Consider the following 14,692-nt stretch of genomic DNA (forward strand, 5'->3'; position numbering starts at 1 on the left):
TTGTAGCCTACAATGCAGCATGCACGAACAAAACCTAAGTGCGAGGCCTTGCCCACCGGGGACTGCTGAACCCGCCCAACTGTCCAGTTCCCCAACCCTAATGGAAGCGGGAACCCACAGCGGTACTGCGCACCAAGTACAGAGACCGGAGAAAGTCCTGAAACCCTGCTGTTTCTGATTCAGGTTAAAACTGTCTTTTTTTTTTTAACCTTACCTGAGCTCAGCGCTTACCAACTGTGTTCAGAGACAGTCTCCAGCTGCGGGGGGAGCGGGCATCTGCCATCACTACCACGCTCAGCCTCCTGCACCCGCTGCCTTTCAGCTGAACTAGCAGCTAAGTCCATGTCAAGAAACCCAGCTACTGGACCAAGGCACACCTCTGTGGGACTATGGAAATCACCTCAGGAATTTGAGAGGCCTTGAGGTATCATCGCAGGAGAACGGGGCTTTCTTCTCCTGAATTTAGAATTTCTCCTTCCAAAAAGCACAAAGCAATCCCCATAGGATGATGCACGTCCACCATCTGCTGTAGGCTGAGAATATTGGCAGGCTGGGGTCACTGCAGGGCTATATATAGTGTGACGTCAGCTTGCTCCATCTCCATCTGCTGGCAGGGAGGCATAAACCTACTGGTCCTAAATCCATCCGCCTACAGTACAACCTAGGAAACGTATTTCATAAGCAAGAATCAGCACTGCTCCCCCACCAAAGAACCAGTGGCTTGCCCGTAATTTATGTGCTTTATTTGACCGGTTCAACCCTGGGTTTTTTTGCATCTTTTCCCAAAGCGGGGCCATTCCAAGAGCCACTAACAAACCCCTGTATGAAGTAAACGGTCTACAATCCTCAACCTCAGTACGACGGGGAGCACACACTCCATGCAAGCAGCCCTTAGTCTTCGCACCACCCTCCTTTCTCTTCCCCAATCCCTGAGCTGAGAATGCCAGGGGCGGAGCTGCCGCTGAGCGCTCTCCCACCCAAGGGGTGGAGCAGTGGTCTAGGGGGCGGAGCGTCATACCAGTTGATGACGTTATTATAGATCTCTTCCGCCTTCTCGTGTAACTCTTGCACCGACAGCCGTTGGGCGGCTGCGAGCATATCCTGCACCGGGCGCTCCATCCCTGCCACCTTGCGTCAAGTCGCCATGGCAACTCAGAGAAAGAGCCTCCTGACTAGCAGGGCCGCAGCGTCAAACTCCTTCTCCAGGACTGAGCGCGAGGAAGAGAGAGGGGGGGAAGGATCACGGAAGTGACGAGGCTACAAATTTCTCGCGAGACTACCTGACAAGTTTTCTCTGTGGGCTGGGTACCGTTAATGTTGGGATAACCGCTACCAATTGATCCGGAACTTAGTTCAATGTAGTTAGCGTTTGTGACTAATTGTATTTGTGGACTTGTAATCCGATTGTACAGCAACTAGGATAGAAAGAAGTCTACAACTGGGAACTTTTAAGATTTGGGCACCCTAAATTAGGATACATTTTCAGGAGCTGTGGTGATAGTCCTCAATAAAAAAAAAGTTTAATTTAAACTGTAGAGTTACACACTTACTAGTTATCACACATAGAGATTTAAACAATAAAAAAAAATTGGAAAACGTTGATAGCGCAAAGTGTAATATATTTCAGTATAGGGCTGCCCTCCCGCTTTCCTCTATACTCGCTAGGAAGAAGGAGAGACACTTCAGGGCTAGCTGGCATTTGCCTCCAAAAATTGTATGCTCAGGCACAGTATGGTTCATTTTTTAAATTGAAAACAGGCTTTTTTAATAGTAATGATTTCACATATAATAGATTTGGTGAAAGATGTATTTGTAATTTCCATTCAGTATGCTCAGTAACATTGCCAACTGCTCCAGTTTTTCAGGAGTGATTGATCTGGACCTGGTTTTATCCTACTGCATGCCGGGAGTTGTAATCTTGCTTTTCTAAGGAAATGCAAAGGAGATGTCAGAGCTACACATCTCCGCATGCACTAGGGGTAAAACCAGGAGTGCATCTAACCGTTCAGAAAATCTGGATCTAGTTGGCAATCTTAAACACAATTCCACAACATTAAGCCCTTTCCAAGGATTAGTTGTACAATTTTACATTCCTTTTAAGGCTTCTCTGCCTAATTAATTTAGCTTCCAGTGTTGTGGGTATAATGTCATCTGAATCCAGTTCCCCTTTTTCTCCCCGCTGTCGAAACAGAAAGTGATGTGGTAGTTTGGTCAAAAGCATCAAGGCTTATCCAGTTAGACTTGATGCTTTTGATGCAAATGCAACATCGCTTTCTGCTTCAGCCGGGGGGGGGGGGAGGAGAATTGGATCCAGATGACAGCCAATGGGCTGTGACTTTTACGATCCTGGTTACTGATACACATACATTAGGGAAAAAGCAAAGCACATTCAAGGAGCATTGTCTGAATTATCAAGACAGCTGTTCACTCTGTAAAAATGTTGCTAACAATTTTGTTATGAGTTCCACAATTTGGTTTTGATTGAAAATTTTACTATTCTTAACATAAGACATGGGGGTAACCTACACAGAGCAGCAGTTACTACCATAAGAAAGTTACTGAACAGATTGGATAGACCATTTGGTCTTTTTCTACCATCATTAGTATGTTACTATGTAAGTTACTGCACTAACTCATAGTGCCTCTTGCTCCTGAGAAACGTCATGGAATAGGAGGCAATGTCCTATTTTGGACCAGTATCTGGTTAAAAGACAGGGAACAGTGTTAAGATTAAATAGTCAGTTTTCCCATATGAGAAAAGTAAATATGGAGTGTCCCAGGGATCTATATTGGGACAGGTGTGCTCACGCCATAAAAATGTTGCTAGTAACAGTTTTGTCATGGGTTTGACAGTTGCTTGGCTGATCGTAAATGTTACTACCCTTAACATAAGGCATGGGAGTAGTCAACATGGAGTGGCAGTTTCTACTTCTATAAGAAACTTGCTAGGCAGACTGGATGGACCATTTGGTCCTTTTCTGCCATGATTACTATGTTAACAATTTATAAATAATCTGGAAAAGGGCACAATGAGTGATGTGATCAGATTTGCAGATGACACAAAATATTTCACTGCCTAGAATTTTAGATAGAGTGGTTTATAAATATTTTTAAATAAAAAAGTCAAAAGTCACGAGTGGATTGTGGTGAACTGCAGAAGGCCCTTGTGGGACTGGGCATCTAAATAGCAGATGAAATTTAATGTGGAAAAATGAAAAGTGAGACTTCCTGTAGGACATTGTCAAAAGCCTTACTTAAATTTGAAGCACATCCAGCATCCACCCCGATCTAATTCTTTGGTCACCTAGTAAAAGAAACTGAAAAGATTTCTTTCATGTCAGCTCCCTCTGGTAAATGCTGTCTTGGATCCTGTAATCTGACAGAGGGATTCCTTTTCTTCAGCAGAGATCTTGTTAATTAATTAATCACATAATGATCCGAGGCTGTTTCTTTGGCTTCTCTTTATTGAATTGATTTTTAACTCCATAATAGTAAGATGCTGCCAGCACAAATATTTAAAATCCAAACATTACAGGTGCTTAGCTGATCCTGGTGCTCTGGGTCAGAAAATAAGCTTCCAAATCCTCCAGGCTCCAAATTTCTTTCAAATATTTCTGTAAACAAATTTAGGGGTGCAGGGATCTGTCTGCTACAAGACACTGCCAACTGCCCTCCCACCTTACTTGCGATCCTAAGTCAGGCAAAGACAGCATATATTCTCCTCAGAAATAGGCTTTTATTTATCAGTTTCGGCAAGGTTCAGCATTTAGAAAATAACAATTCCTCTCTAATATTTTGGCCACTAAGCATCAGAGTTCCCTAAATAAAGTTCTGTATTATGGGTAGTGACAGACATGCCATAAACCTTAGCCTGTTTAATATATTAACGCTTATGGCTAACTTACTTACCCCTGATTCCAACTTCAGGAGATACTTCTGTTCACCTCTGAAGCAGGTTCCGGCTGGAGAGCTAGAGAATGTGGACAGGGGAGAGGCTTGCTTCTTGGGCTTGGTAATGGCTGAGCAGGCCTGTGAGGGAGTCAGTTGGACCGTTAGATGATCGAGGGGTTAAAGAGGCACTTAGAGAAGATAAGGCCATCGCAGAGAGATTAAATGATTTCTTTGCTTCGGTGTTTACTAAAGAGGATGTTGGGGAGGTACCCGTAATGGAGAAGGTTTTCATGGGTAATGATTCAGATGGACTGAATCAAATGACGGTGAACCTAGAAGATGCGGTAGGCCTGATTGACAAACTGAAGAGTAGTAAATCACCTGGACCGGATGGTATACACCCCAGAGTTCTGAAGGAACTAAAAAATGAAATTTCAGACCTATTAGTAAAAATTTGTAACCTATCATTAAAATCATCCATTGTACCTGAAGACTGGAGGATAGCAAATGTAACCCCAATATTTAAAAAGGGCTCCAGGGGTGATCCGGGAAACTACAGACCGGTTAGCCTGACTTCAGTGCCAGGAAAAATAGTGGAAAGTGTTCTAAACATCAAAATCACAGAACACATAGAAAGAGATGGTTTAATGGAATAAAGTCAGCATGGCTTTACCCAGGACAAGTCTTGCCTCACAAATCTGCTTCACTTTTTTGAAGGAGTTAATAAACACGTGGATAAAGGTGAACCAGTAGATGTAGTATCCTTGGATTTTCAGAAGGCGTTTGACAAAGTTCCTCATGAGAGGCTTCTAGGAAAAGTAAAAAGTCATGGGATAGGTGGCGATGTCCTTTCGTGGATTGCAAACTGGCTAAAAGACAGGAAACAGAGAGTAGGATTAAATGGACAATTTTCTCAGTGGAAGGGAGTGGACAGTGGAGTGCCTCAGGGATCTGTATTGGGACCCTTACTTTTCAATATATTTATAAATGATCTGGAAAGAAATACGACGAGTGAGATAATCAAATTTGCAGATGACACAAAATTGTTCAGAGTAGTTAAATCACAAGCAGATTGTGACAAATTGCAGGAAGACCTTGTGAGACTGGAAAATTGGGCATTCAAATGGCAGATGAAATTTAATGTGGATAAGTGCAAGGTGATGCATATAGGGAAAAACCCATGCTATAATTACACAATGTTGGGTTCCATATTAGGTGCTACAACCCAAGAAAGAGATCTAGGTGTCATAGTAGATAACACATTGAAATCGTCGGTTCAGTGTGCTGCGGCAGTCAAAAAAGCAAACAGAATGTTGGGAATTATTAGAAAGGGAATGGTGAATAAAACGGAAAATGTCATAATGCCTCTGTATCGCTCCATGGTGAGACCGCACCTTGAATACTGTGTACAATTCTGGTCGCCGCATCTCAAAAAAGATATAATTGCAATGGAGAAGGTACAGAGAAGGGCTACCAAAATGATAAGGGGAATGAAACAGCTCCTCTATGAGGAAAGACTAAAGAGGTTAGCACTTTTCAGCTTGGAGAAGAGACGGCTGAGGGGGGATATGATAGAGATGTTTAAAATCATGAGAGGTCTAGAACGGGTAGATGTGAATCGGTTATTTACTCTTTCGGATAGTAGAAAGACTAGGGGGCACTCCATGAAGTTAGCATGGGGCACATTTAAAACTAATTGGAGAAAGTTCTTTTTTACTCAACGCACAATTAAACTCTGGAATTTGTTGCCAGAGGATGTGGTTAGTGCAGTTAGTATAGCGGTGTTTAAAAAAGGATTGGATAAGTTCTTGGAGGAGAAGTCCATTACCTGCTATTAAGTTCACTTAGAGAATAGCCACTGCCATTAGCAATGGTTACATGGAATAGACTTAGTTTTTGGGTACTTGCCAGGTTCTTATGGCCTGGATTGGCCACTGTTGGAAACAGGATGCTGGGCTTGATGGACCCTTGGTCTGATCCAGTATGGCATTTTCTTATGTTCTTAGCGGGCAGGCAGTCTTGGAAGGTGATTTGCTTCTGGCTCTGGTACTGGCTGGGTGTCTGAGCTTGCTCTTGCCCCTCCCCGTCTCAGACTTCGTGTCACTCTCTGCACCTGAGCAGACACCTCCTCTCTCTGGACTCTGGGCCACACCTACTCTTCTCCCTTCTCAATAGCAGGGAGTGCTGGTCTGCTTCTGGTCCCTTTTCCAGGGATGGTTTGGCACAGCTTCTCACTTTCGGGATTCGCTCTCTGGGTTTTCTCCCTGGGTTTTTGTTCTTCGTCTCTGGTTTCAGGGGGGACTCTCTCTAGGGGGTCCTTTGTTCCCTCTTCCTTCTTTGCCCCCCCCCCCCCCCCCCCGTCTTATACTTTCCATCTGATGAATATGCATAATCTCATGCATAACCACGTGGTGGGTGGAGGGTCTTTTGCCTCATTGCAGGTCTTCTTCCCCCTCCACATTTCTTCAGGGGGAGAACTGCCACGTCTGTATGCCAAGCTGTCTGCCAGTGTCAGCATTTTTATCTTTCTCTAACTGCACCACTCCCTCCTCCGGGGGGGGGGGGGGGGAGGGTGTTTTTCTGACCTATGGACTTGCCTTGGCTCATCCCTGACAGTTGCTTAGGAGCTTAAGTTGTAGTCTGTCTACTTTGCTCCTGTTGATACAGGAACATGAAAACAGGTATCTTTCAGAGTAACAGGACAAAAGTTCTTCATTTTCCACTGAGATACTGCACTTTTAAAGTTCACCTGGGTAAAAGGCTTTCTCTTGCTGTGACAGTGCTTGGGGGCCTGTCGGTTTCTTAGGTATATTTTATTTATTTTATTTATTTATTTGCTTTTGTATACTGACATTCGATCGAGATATCACATCGGTTCACATATAAACTGAACAGTAAATAAGGCAGGAGCAGCTTATTTTTACAGTATAACTTACAGTATAACTTAGAACAGTAACATTTTACAATGTGATTTGGAGGGGAAAAAAAACATTTAACTATTTAAAGATTGCTTTGGAACATATGGAGCAGTTAACAGAGAACTAAGGGTTACGCATGTGCCAAGGAGGACATGTGGCTTGCGTGTGGGGAACAAGGCTTAAAGGGAGAAACATTCATGGAATGGGGCTGTTGTGAGAAGGGCAGCTTGGACGAAAGAGGGTTCACTTACAGGCAATGGGTGGGCCTGGGCAAGGATTTTTGGAAGGGGGGGGGTTAGGTTTCTGGCAGGAAGGCTTTCAAGAATAGCCATGTTTTGAGGTGTTATTTTGAAGGTTTGAGTTGAGGGTTCTTTTCGGCGATGGGTTGGAAGGGAGTTCCATAAAGTGGGGCCGGCTACTGATATGGCTCATTTTCTGATTGAGGTAAGGTGTAATGCTTTGGGGATGGAAATGGTGAGGAGGCCAGAGTCAGTGGATTGGAGGGTTCTTTGTGGGGTGTAGGAGAGTAGTGCTGTGTTTAACCAGTCCATCTTGTTGTTAATCATTTTTTTATGTATGAGGGTTAGGGTTTTGTATTGGATTCTGTGGATGATGGGTATCCAGTGCAGGTCTTTGAGGATGGGGGTGATGTGGTCACATTTTTTTGCTATTGGTGATGGATCTGGTGGCGACGTTTTGTAGTACCTGCAGAGGTCTGAGGGTGGACTCGGGGAGGCCGAGTAGGAGTGAGTTGCAATAGTCGAGCTTAGAAAAGAGAAGTGTTTGGAGGACGGTTCGATAGTCTTGGGTGTGAAGGAGGGGTTTGAGTTTTTTCAAGGTTTGTAATTTTAAAAATCCGTCTTTGATCACTGTGGAAATGTGTTGCTTGAGGTTTAGTTTATGGTCAATTGTTATTCTAAGGTTTTCTGCAGCATGTAATAGCTGGGTCCCCAGATAGTTAGGTGTAGGGTTGATAGGGAGGAAAGTGTTGTAGATGTTCGTTATGTGTAGGATTTCAGTCTTGTTTTGGTTGAGGGAGAGTAACAGTTGTGAGAGTAGTTGGGTTATTTTTATCAGGAGATGGTCCCAGTTTTTTAATATATTTTCAAGGGTTTTGTTTAGGGGGAGTAAGATTTGTAGGTCATCTGCATAAACGTAGTATGTGAGGTCTGATTCGGAGAGGAACTTGCAGAGGGGGCGGAGATATAGGTTGAATAGTGTGGATGAGAGGGATGATCCTTGCGGGACGCAGTGTGGGAGTGGTATTTGAGAGGATTCTGATGTTTTTATTTTTATTTTGAATGTTGAATGTTCTGTCTGTGAGGTATGATTTGAACCATTTGATGGTGGTGTCGCAGAGTCCGATTTCTTTGAGTCAGTTTAGTAATGTTTTGTGATTGATGGTGTCGAATGCGGAGGAGATGTCAAGGAGTATCAAGAGGTAGGATTGGCCACAGTCAAGTCCTCTAAGGATTGTATCGGAGAGGGTGAGGAGGAGCGTTTCAGTGCTGAATAGTTTCTTGAAGCCATGTTGTGCTGGTAGTAGGATGTTATGGTTTTCCAGGTAGTCCGAGAGTTGGTTGGTTACTATTTTTTTGAGGATCTTGGCTATGAATGGGAGGTTGGAGTTGGGTCTGTAGTTTGCTGGGTCGGATTTGTCGAGCTGGGGTGTTTTAAGGATGGATTTGACTACGGCATTCTTGAATTTGTCAGGGAAGATGCCTTGCTTGAGGGATTTGATTATATTGGCTATGGGTCTGGCAATGAACTTGGGAACGAGTTTTAAGGTTTTGATGGGATGGGGGCCAGGGGGTGGCAGGTGGGGTTTGTCTTTTGAATGATGGTTTCAATTTCAGAGGATGCGACGGGTTCAAATTGTGACCATGTGGTGTTGAGTGAGGGTGAGTTTGGTAGTTCCATGTTGACTGGAGGGATCTTGGCGATGATGTTGGAGACTTTGTCCTTAAAGAAGTGCACTAGGTTTTCGCAGGAGATGGTGGGGACGTCTAGGGATGTAGCATTCTGATTTGGGTTGGTTAGGTCTGTGACGTAGGAGAATAGGGTCCTGGGGTTGAATTGATAGTCATGGATTTTTTTTCGTGTAGAAGTCTCGTTTTGCTGTGTTAAGGTCGGTTGAGTATATATGAAGAATTGTTCGGTATTAATCTTTCAGTTCTGGGGTTGGTGTTCTTCTCTGTTTGTCTCAGGAATCGCTTTGTGTTTTTTAATTCGGTGGTGTACCAGGGGGTCTTGTGCTTGACTGATGTTTTGATTACTTTTCTAATGGTGGGGCATTTGGCTTTGGCTATTTCTGAGTTGATGGATATCCATGAGTTGGTGACGGAGTTGGCGTCATTCCTATTGAGAGACTTTAAGGCTTCCGGTAGCAGTTCAGCGAGGTCATCACTGGAGCAAGGTTTGGTGAAGTCGAAGACGTTGTTTGGGTTGTCTGGCTTCGTGAGAGGGGGTTGTAGTTGAAGCTTGATTTGTATGAGTTTATGATCAGACCAGGGTATTGCGGTGGCTGTGGGCGAGTGTAGGTTGGAGATTTTATTGTTGGTGAATATTAGGTCCAGGGTGTGACCGGATTTTTGGGTGGGGGTGTTGATTATTTGACTGAATCCGATAGCAGACATGGTGGAGAGGAGGAGTTCGCAGGTCGATGATAGAGGGGTTGAGTCGGTGTGGAGATTGAAGTCTCCTAGTACGATGGCAGGAGTGTTGGTAGTTATAGTTTCTATTAGGGGAGATAGGTTGTGTTGGTGTAGGCCTGGGGATGCGTAGAGGAGGAGGATTTGGAGAATTTTTGGATTTGAAGAGGAAGGGGGAGGTTGACTCGAAGGGAAGGGGGAGGTTGAGTGTATGGGATGAGAATTTGTGGGTTTTTTGTGCTATGAAGAGTAGGCCGCCGCCTTTTCTTTTTGGTCTGGGAATGGAAAATATGTTGTAGATGGCTTTGAGGAGTTGGTTCAGTAGTACAGTGTCAGTGCTTTTAAGCCAGGATTCCGTGATGCAGAGGATTTCGGGTCGGTTGTCTAGTAATAGGTCATGGAGGATGGGGATCTTCTTGGTGATGGATTGGGCGTTGATATGGAACAGGGTAAAGACAGTGAGCGTGGATCAGTGGGGATTGGGGTTGATAGGGACTTTGGTGAGGCGACTGGCATGGTGGGTGTGGGATTTGTTGGGTTTGAGAGAGTGAGTTTGGGGATGGGGAGAGGTGCTGCCATGATAGGTTATTGGAGTGTGAGAGCGCAGACACTGCGTGGTGCTCGACAGGTGGTATGAGGAGGTGGGGGTGGAGGAGTGAGTGTGTGGGGGGTTTGAGGAAGGTTCTTGGGGGGACAGAGGGGGGAAGGGTTGGCGGAGGTCACAAAGGGTGGCACAAAGGGGCACACTAAGGGGCCCCTTAGTCGTGCTCCTTCGGCACGTGGCACCTGAGGCCTGCAGGAGGCTTTAAGGCCTATTCCTATCCTGCGCCTCCAATAACGTCGTTCCGGCTCGAGGGACGGAGCGTCATGATGCGGCAGCGATCGGGGCCTGGCGAGGCCGAGGTCGAGGTAGGCCCTTACCCCGACGGGTGCTCGCTGATCGCACGAGCCTGATCCTCGTCTGGTGGTCGGCGTCAGGTGGCAGGGTGGCCGCGGTCGGTCTGGCATCCGATGAGGGCCGCTGGTCGGGTCCGGGTCAGTGAGGCCGCAGGTCGGTCCGGGGTCAGGACAGCAGGCCGCTGATCAAGGGGCATCCGGCGGTGGGTGGTCGTGGTAGGAGATTCATATTTGAGGATTCAGTGTTAAACATGAGATACCTTCCTACATTTCTTTGGCCAGGCATTCTGGTGAGTTATGTAAGAAAACTTTACTGCATTTATTCATATCCTAAGGACTATTGTAAGTGTCCTCACAACTTTTCTTTTTCACTATCCTTACTGCCCCTGTTCCACTTTATATATATATATATATATATATATATATATATATATACACACACACACACACACAGAAACTTATTTTCCACATCTCCAAAATTTTGTTCAGAGCAGATTACAATGTTAAAAACATCCATGATTTAAAACATACATAAAAGCATATCCTTCTTTCTGCATTGCAGAATATGTAGCCCTGCTGCTCAGGAGAGTCCTCTGCAATGGCTGCTGCTGGATGCAGATCAAAATAAAAATAAATCCCCAGTCTCACTGTAGCCTGGCAATCAAATTTAGGACAATGTTGCTTGTTCTTCGGAGTATTGACAAGCTGACACAATCTTGCAGGCATTTATTACCGTATTTTTCGGACCATAAGGCGCATCGGATTAAAAGGCGCACCGGTAATAGGACCAGACCTCAGGCAAAGCCCCAGCAACAGGCCTAGCCTTTGACCTCTGAACCGGTTTTCAGACTGGGCACTGTTACTGGGACTAGGCCTAGAGGTCTAGGCCTCAGCAATGGGAACCAGGCCTTGGGTTGGTCCCTGGTATTGGGCATAGTCCTAGGCTTCAGTGCCAAGATCAGACCTCAGGTCAGGCCTTGATTACAGAACCTGATTTCAAGCAAGGCCTTGGGCTGTGCCCTGGAACTTGTCTGTGCCCTGGTTGTCCCAGATTGTGCCCAGGTTGTCTGGTGCTGGGACAACCAGGGCACAGACTCTGTCCTAAGCTGGGACATCCATGGCTGTGCCCTGGTTGTCCCAGCATCAGACTCTGTCCTTGGCCCCAGTAATAGGACCAGACCTCAGGCAAGGCCCCAGCAACAGGCCTAGCCTTTGGCCTCTGAAAGGGGTTTCAGACTGGGCACTGTTACTGGGACTAGGCCTCAGCAATGGGAAACAGGCCATGGGTTGGCACACCGGATTATAAGGCGCAGCGCTTAATTCAACTCTCAACAATGCATTAATAAGAAAACAAAACGGAAAAACTGTTCATTCCTCCACAAATCCATCAAATTCCTCATCTTCAGTGTCCGAGTTAAACAGTTGGGCAATGTCTATATCATGCATGCTCGGTTCCCCCTCATCATTATCCGAGTCAGTCTCATTGGTGCTGCGTAGCTCTTCAGCAATGATTCCAGCCTTCATGAAAGCTCGGATGACACTGGAGACTGATACCTTGTTCCAGGCATCCACGATCCACTGGCACATGATGGCATAACTCACCCGGCGTTGCCTCCCTGTTTTGGTGAATGTGTGGTCACCTTGTGACATCCAACGCTCCCACGCTGCTCTCAAGTTAACTTTAAATGACCTGTTTATTCCGATATCTAGCGGCTGGAGCTCTTTGGTTAATCCACCCGGAATTACGGCAAGCTCTGAATTAGTTTTCTTCACTTCAGCTTTGACATTATCAGTCAAATGGGCACGCATGGAGTCATAGACCAATAGGGATGGGGAGTTGTGAAGAAAGCCATCCATTCTCTCAACATAGACCTCCCTCAGCCACTCAATCATCTTCTCCTCATCCATCCAGCCCTTTGGGTTAGCCTTGATGGTGACACCAGCAGGAAACTTTTCCCTTGGCAAAGTCTTCCTCTTGAAAATTACCATGGGTGGTAGTTTCTGGCCATTAGCCTGACAGGCGAGAACTACAGTGAAAGCTGACTTCTCATTTCCTGTGGTACGTATACATACCGTACTGGTCCCTGTTTTCTCAACAGTTCGTTGTACGGGGATATCGAATGTGAGGGGGACCTCATCCATGTTAGTGATGTGTTCTGGCTTTATATTCTTTGATTTTAGCTTGGTTATGCAGTAGGTGCGGAAAATGGCCAGCTTCTCTTCATAATCCTTTGGCAGTTGTTGGCAGACAGTAGTTCTGGTGCGGATGGAGAGATTACACCTTTGCATAAAACGAAAGCACCATGAAGGACCTCCTCGAAAGTCCTTGATCCCCATGTCGCGTGCTAACGTTGTGGCTTTGAGTAGAATAGAGACCGTGGAGACGCTTCTACCTGCGGTTCTCTGTTCGATAACCCACTGATGTATGTTTTCCTCCAACTGTGGCCATCTTGCTTTGTTTCCTCGGAAACTCAGTTTGGTCTTTTTTACTTGGCATAAGGCATCTTCTTGTTTCCTCCACTTACGCACCATAGATTCATTAATGTTCAATTCTCTCGCAGCTGCTCTATTTCCATGCTCTACTGCACGAGTTATAGCTTTAAGCTTAAAATCTGCGTCATAAGCATGTCTCTTAACAGGAGCCATTTTGGGGTAGTACTGGAGCACAGATACTGCCCGGCTCAGAGCCTTCTTTTTGTTTTTTTAATCGGTTGCGCTCGGGTCAGGAGGAATCCGGGTAAACCCTTTAAAAAAGAGCCGGGTCCAAGTCACTGCCTGCACGGCTCAGAGCCTTTTTTTTTTAATCGGTTGCCCTCGGGTCAGGAGGAATCCGGGTAATGCGTCGGAGGAACAGCGGATTATTATCGTTGTTCCGTGAGCTATGTGCGCAGACTGACTCACCCACTGGCAGGTCAGTTGCGCTCAGTTCAGGAGGAATCCAGGTAAACCAAAGATTGTTATGCTTGGTGGTCCGTGAGCTATGTCCACAGACAGCCACACTCACACGCTGGCAGGTCGGTTGCGCTCGGTGCAGGTGTAAACCGTTAGAGGGACAGATGGTCCTCATTAGAACGTGCTGATTGATGCTCCTGCGCATTCCTTCCTGTGCGTCACCGGCACCTCTTGGGCAGGAAGGAGGGGAAGCATCAGCGCACAGAGGTGGGGCATTTACCCAACGAGAAGAGGCCCGGTAGCAGAGCCACTGCAGAGCCAATCCTGCAGCGAACGCAAAGAGGAGGCCTACAGGCAAGTGCAAGCCTGTGCTAGAGAAAACATCCACCAGGGAGATCCGCTCCTGCCTGCCCAAGAAGGGCACTCCCTGATCGGATACGCTCACCCAATCGGTCCCCCTGAAACTTACCTTCTCACGCCTGTTGTGAAAAGCGTGAAAGTACAAAACTGGCGGAAGGACGCCCCCCCTGAGGCAGGCAGGGGACCGGCTACCTCCTCGGGGCAGGGCACGGGGACTTCCCTTCGGCAGGACCGGCACCGGGGAGATCCGCTCCTGCCTGCCCAAGAAGGGCACTCTCTGATCGGATACGCTCACCCAATCGGTCCCCCTGAAACTGTTACCTTTTCGCGCCTGTTGTGAAAGGCGTGAACAAAGTACAAGACTGGCGGAAGGACACCCCCCCTGAGGCAGGCAGGGGACCAGCTACCTCCTCGGGGCAGGGCACGGGGACTTCCCTTCGGCAGGACCGGCACCGGGGAGATCCACTCCTGCCTGCCCAAGAAGGGCACTCCCTGATCGGATACGCTCACCCAATCGGTCCCCCTGAAACTTACCTTCTCACGCCTGTTGTGAAAAGCGTGAACAAAGTACAAAACTGGCGGAAGGACGCCCCCCCTGAGGCAGGCATGGGACCTGCTACCTCCTCGGGGCAGGGCACGGGGACTTCACCTCGGCAGGACCGGCACCGGGGAGATCCGCTCCTGCCTGCCCAAGAAGGGCACTCCCTGATCGGATACGCTCACCCGATCGGTCCCCCTGAAACGTACCTTCTCGCGCCTGTTGTGAAAAGCGTGAACAAAGTACAAAACTGGCGGAAGGACGCCCCCCCACCCCCTGAGGCAGGCATGGGACCTGCTACCTCCTCGGGGCAGGGCACGGGGACTTCACTTCGGCAGGACCGGCACCGGGGAGACCCGCTCCTGCCTGCCCAGGAAGGGCACTCCCTGATGGGATACGCTCACCCAATGGGTCCCCCTGAAACTGTTACCTTTTCGCGCCCGTTGCGAAAAGCGTGAACAAAGTACAAGACCGGCGGAAGGACGCCCCCCCCCCTGAGGCAGGCAGGGGACCTGCTACCTCCTCGGGGCAGGGCACGGGGACTT

The 14,692-nt window shown here is 47.1% G+C and overlaps 1 protein-coding gene across 2 annotated transcripts in view; it reads right to left on the minus strand.

Moving 5' to 3' along the window:
* The window catches only part of TTC32 (tetratricopeptide repeat domain 32), a 37,881-nt gene extending 36,628 nt beyond the window's left edge, over positions 1-1,253 (minus strand). The window contains exon 1 of one of the 2 annotated variants that reach the window (XM_029595965.1): positions 1,019-1,253. In XM_029595965.1, the coding sequence (XP_029451825.1) occupies positions 1,019-1,119 (101 nt within the window). In that variant the 5' untranslated portion in view covers positions 1,120-1,253. Of the gene's footprint in view, positions 1-851; positions 897-1,018 lie in introns of those variants that run through there. The other variant, XM_029595966.1, reaches the window with a different exon arrangement.
* Between the last annotated feature and the right edge of the window lie 13,439 nt (positions 1,254-14,692).

The sequence above is a fragment of the Rhinatrema bivittatum genome, chromosome 3 (assembly GCF_901001135.1).
Source record: "Rhinatrema bivittatum chromosome 3, aRhiBiv1.1, whole genome shotgun sequence".
Classification (NCBI taxonomy): Eukaryota; Metazoa; Chordata; class Amphibia; order Gymnophiona; family Rhinatrematidae; genus Rhinatrema; species Rhinatrema bivittatum.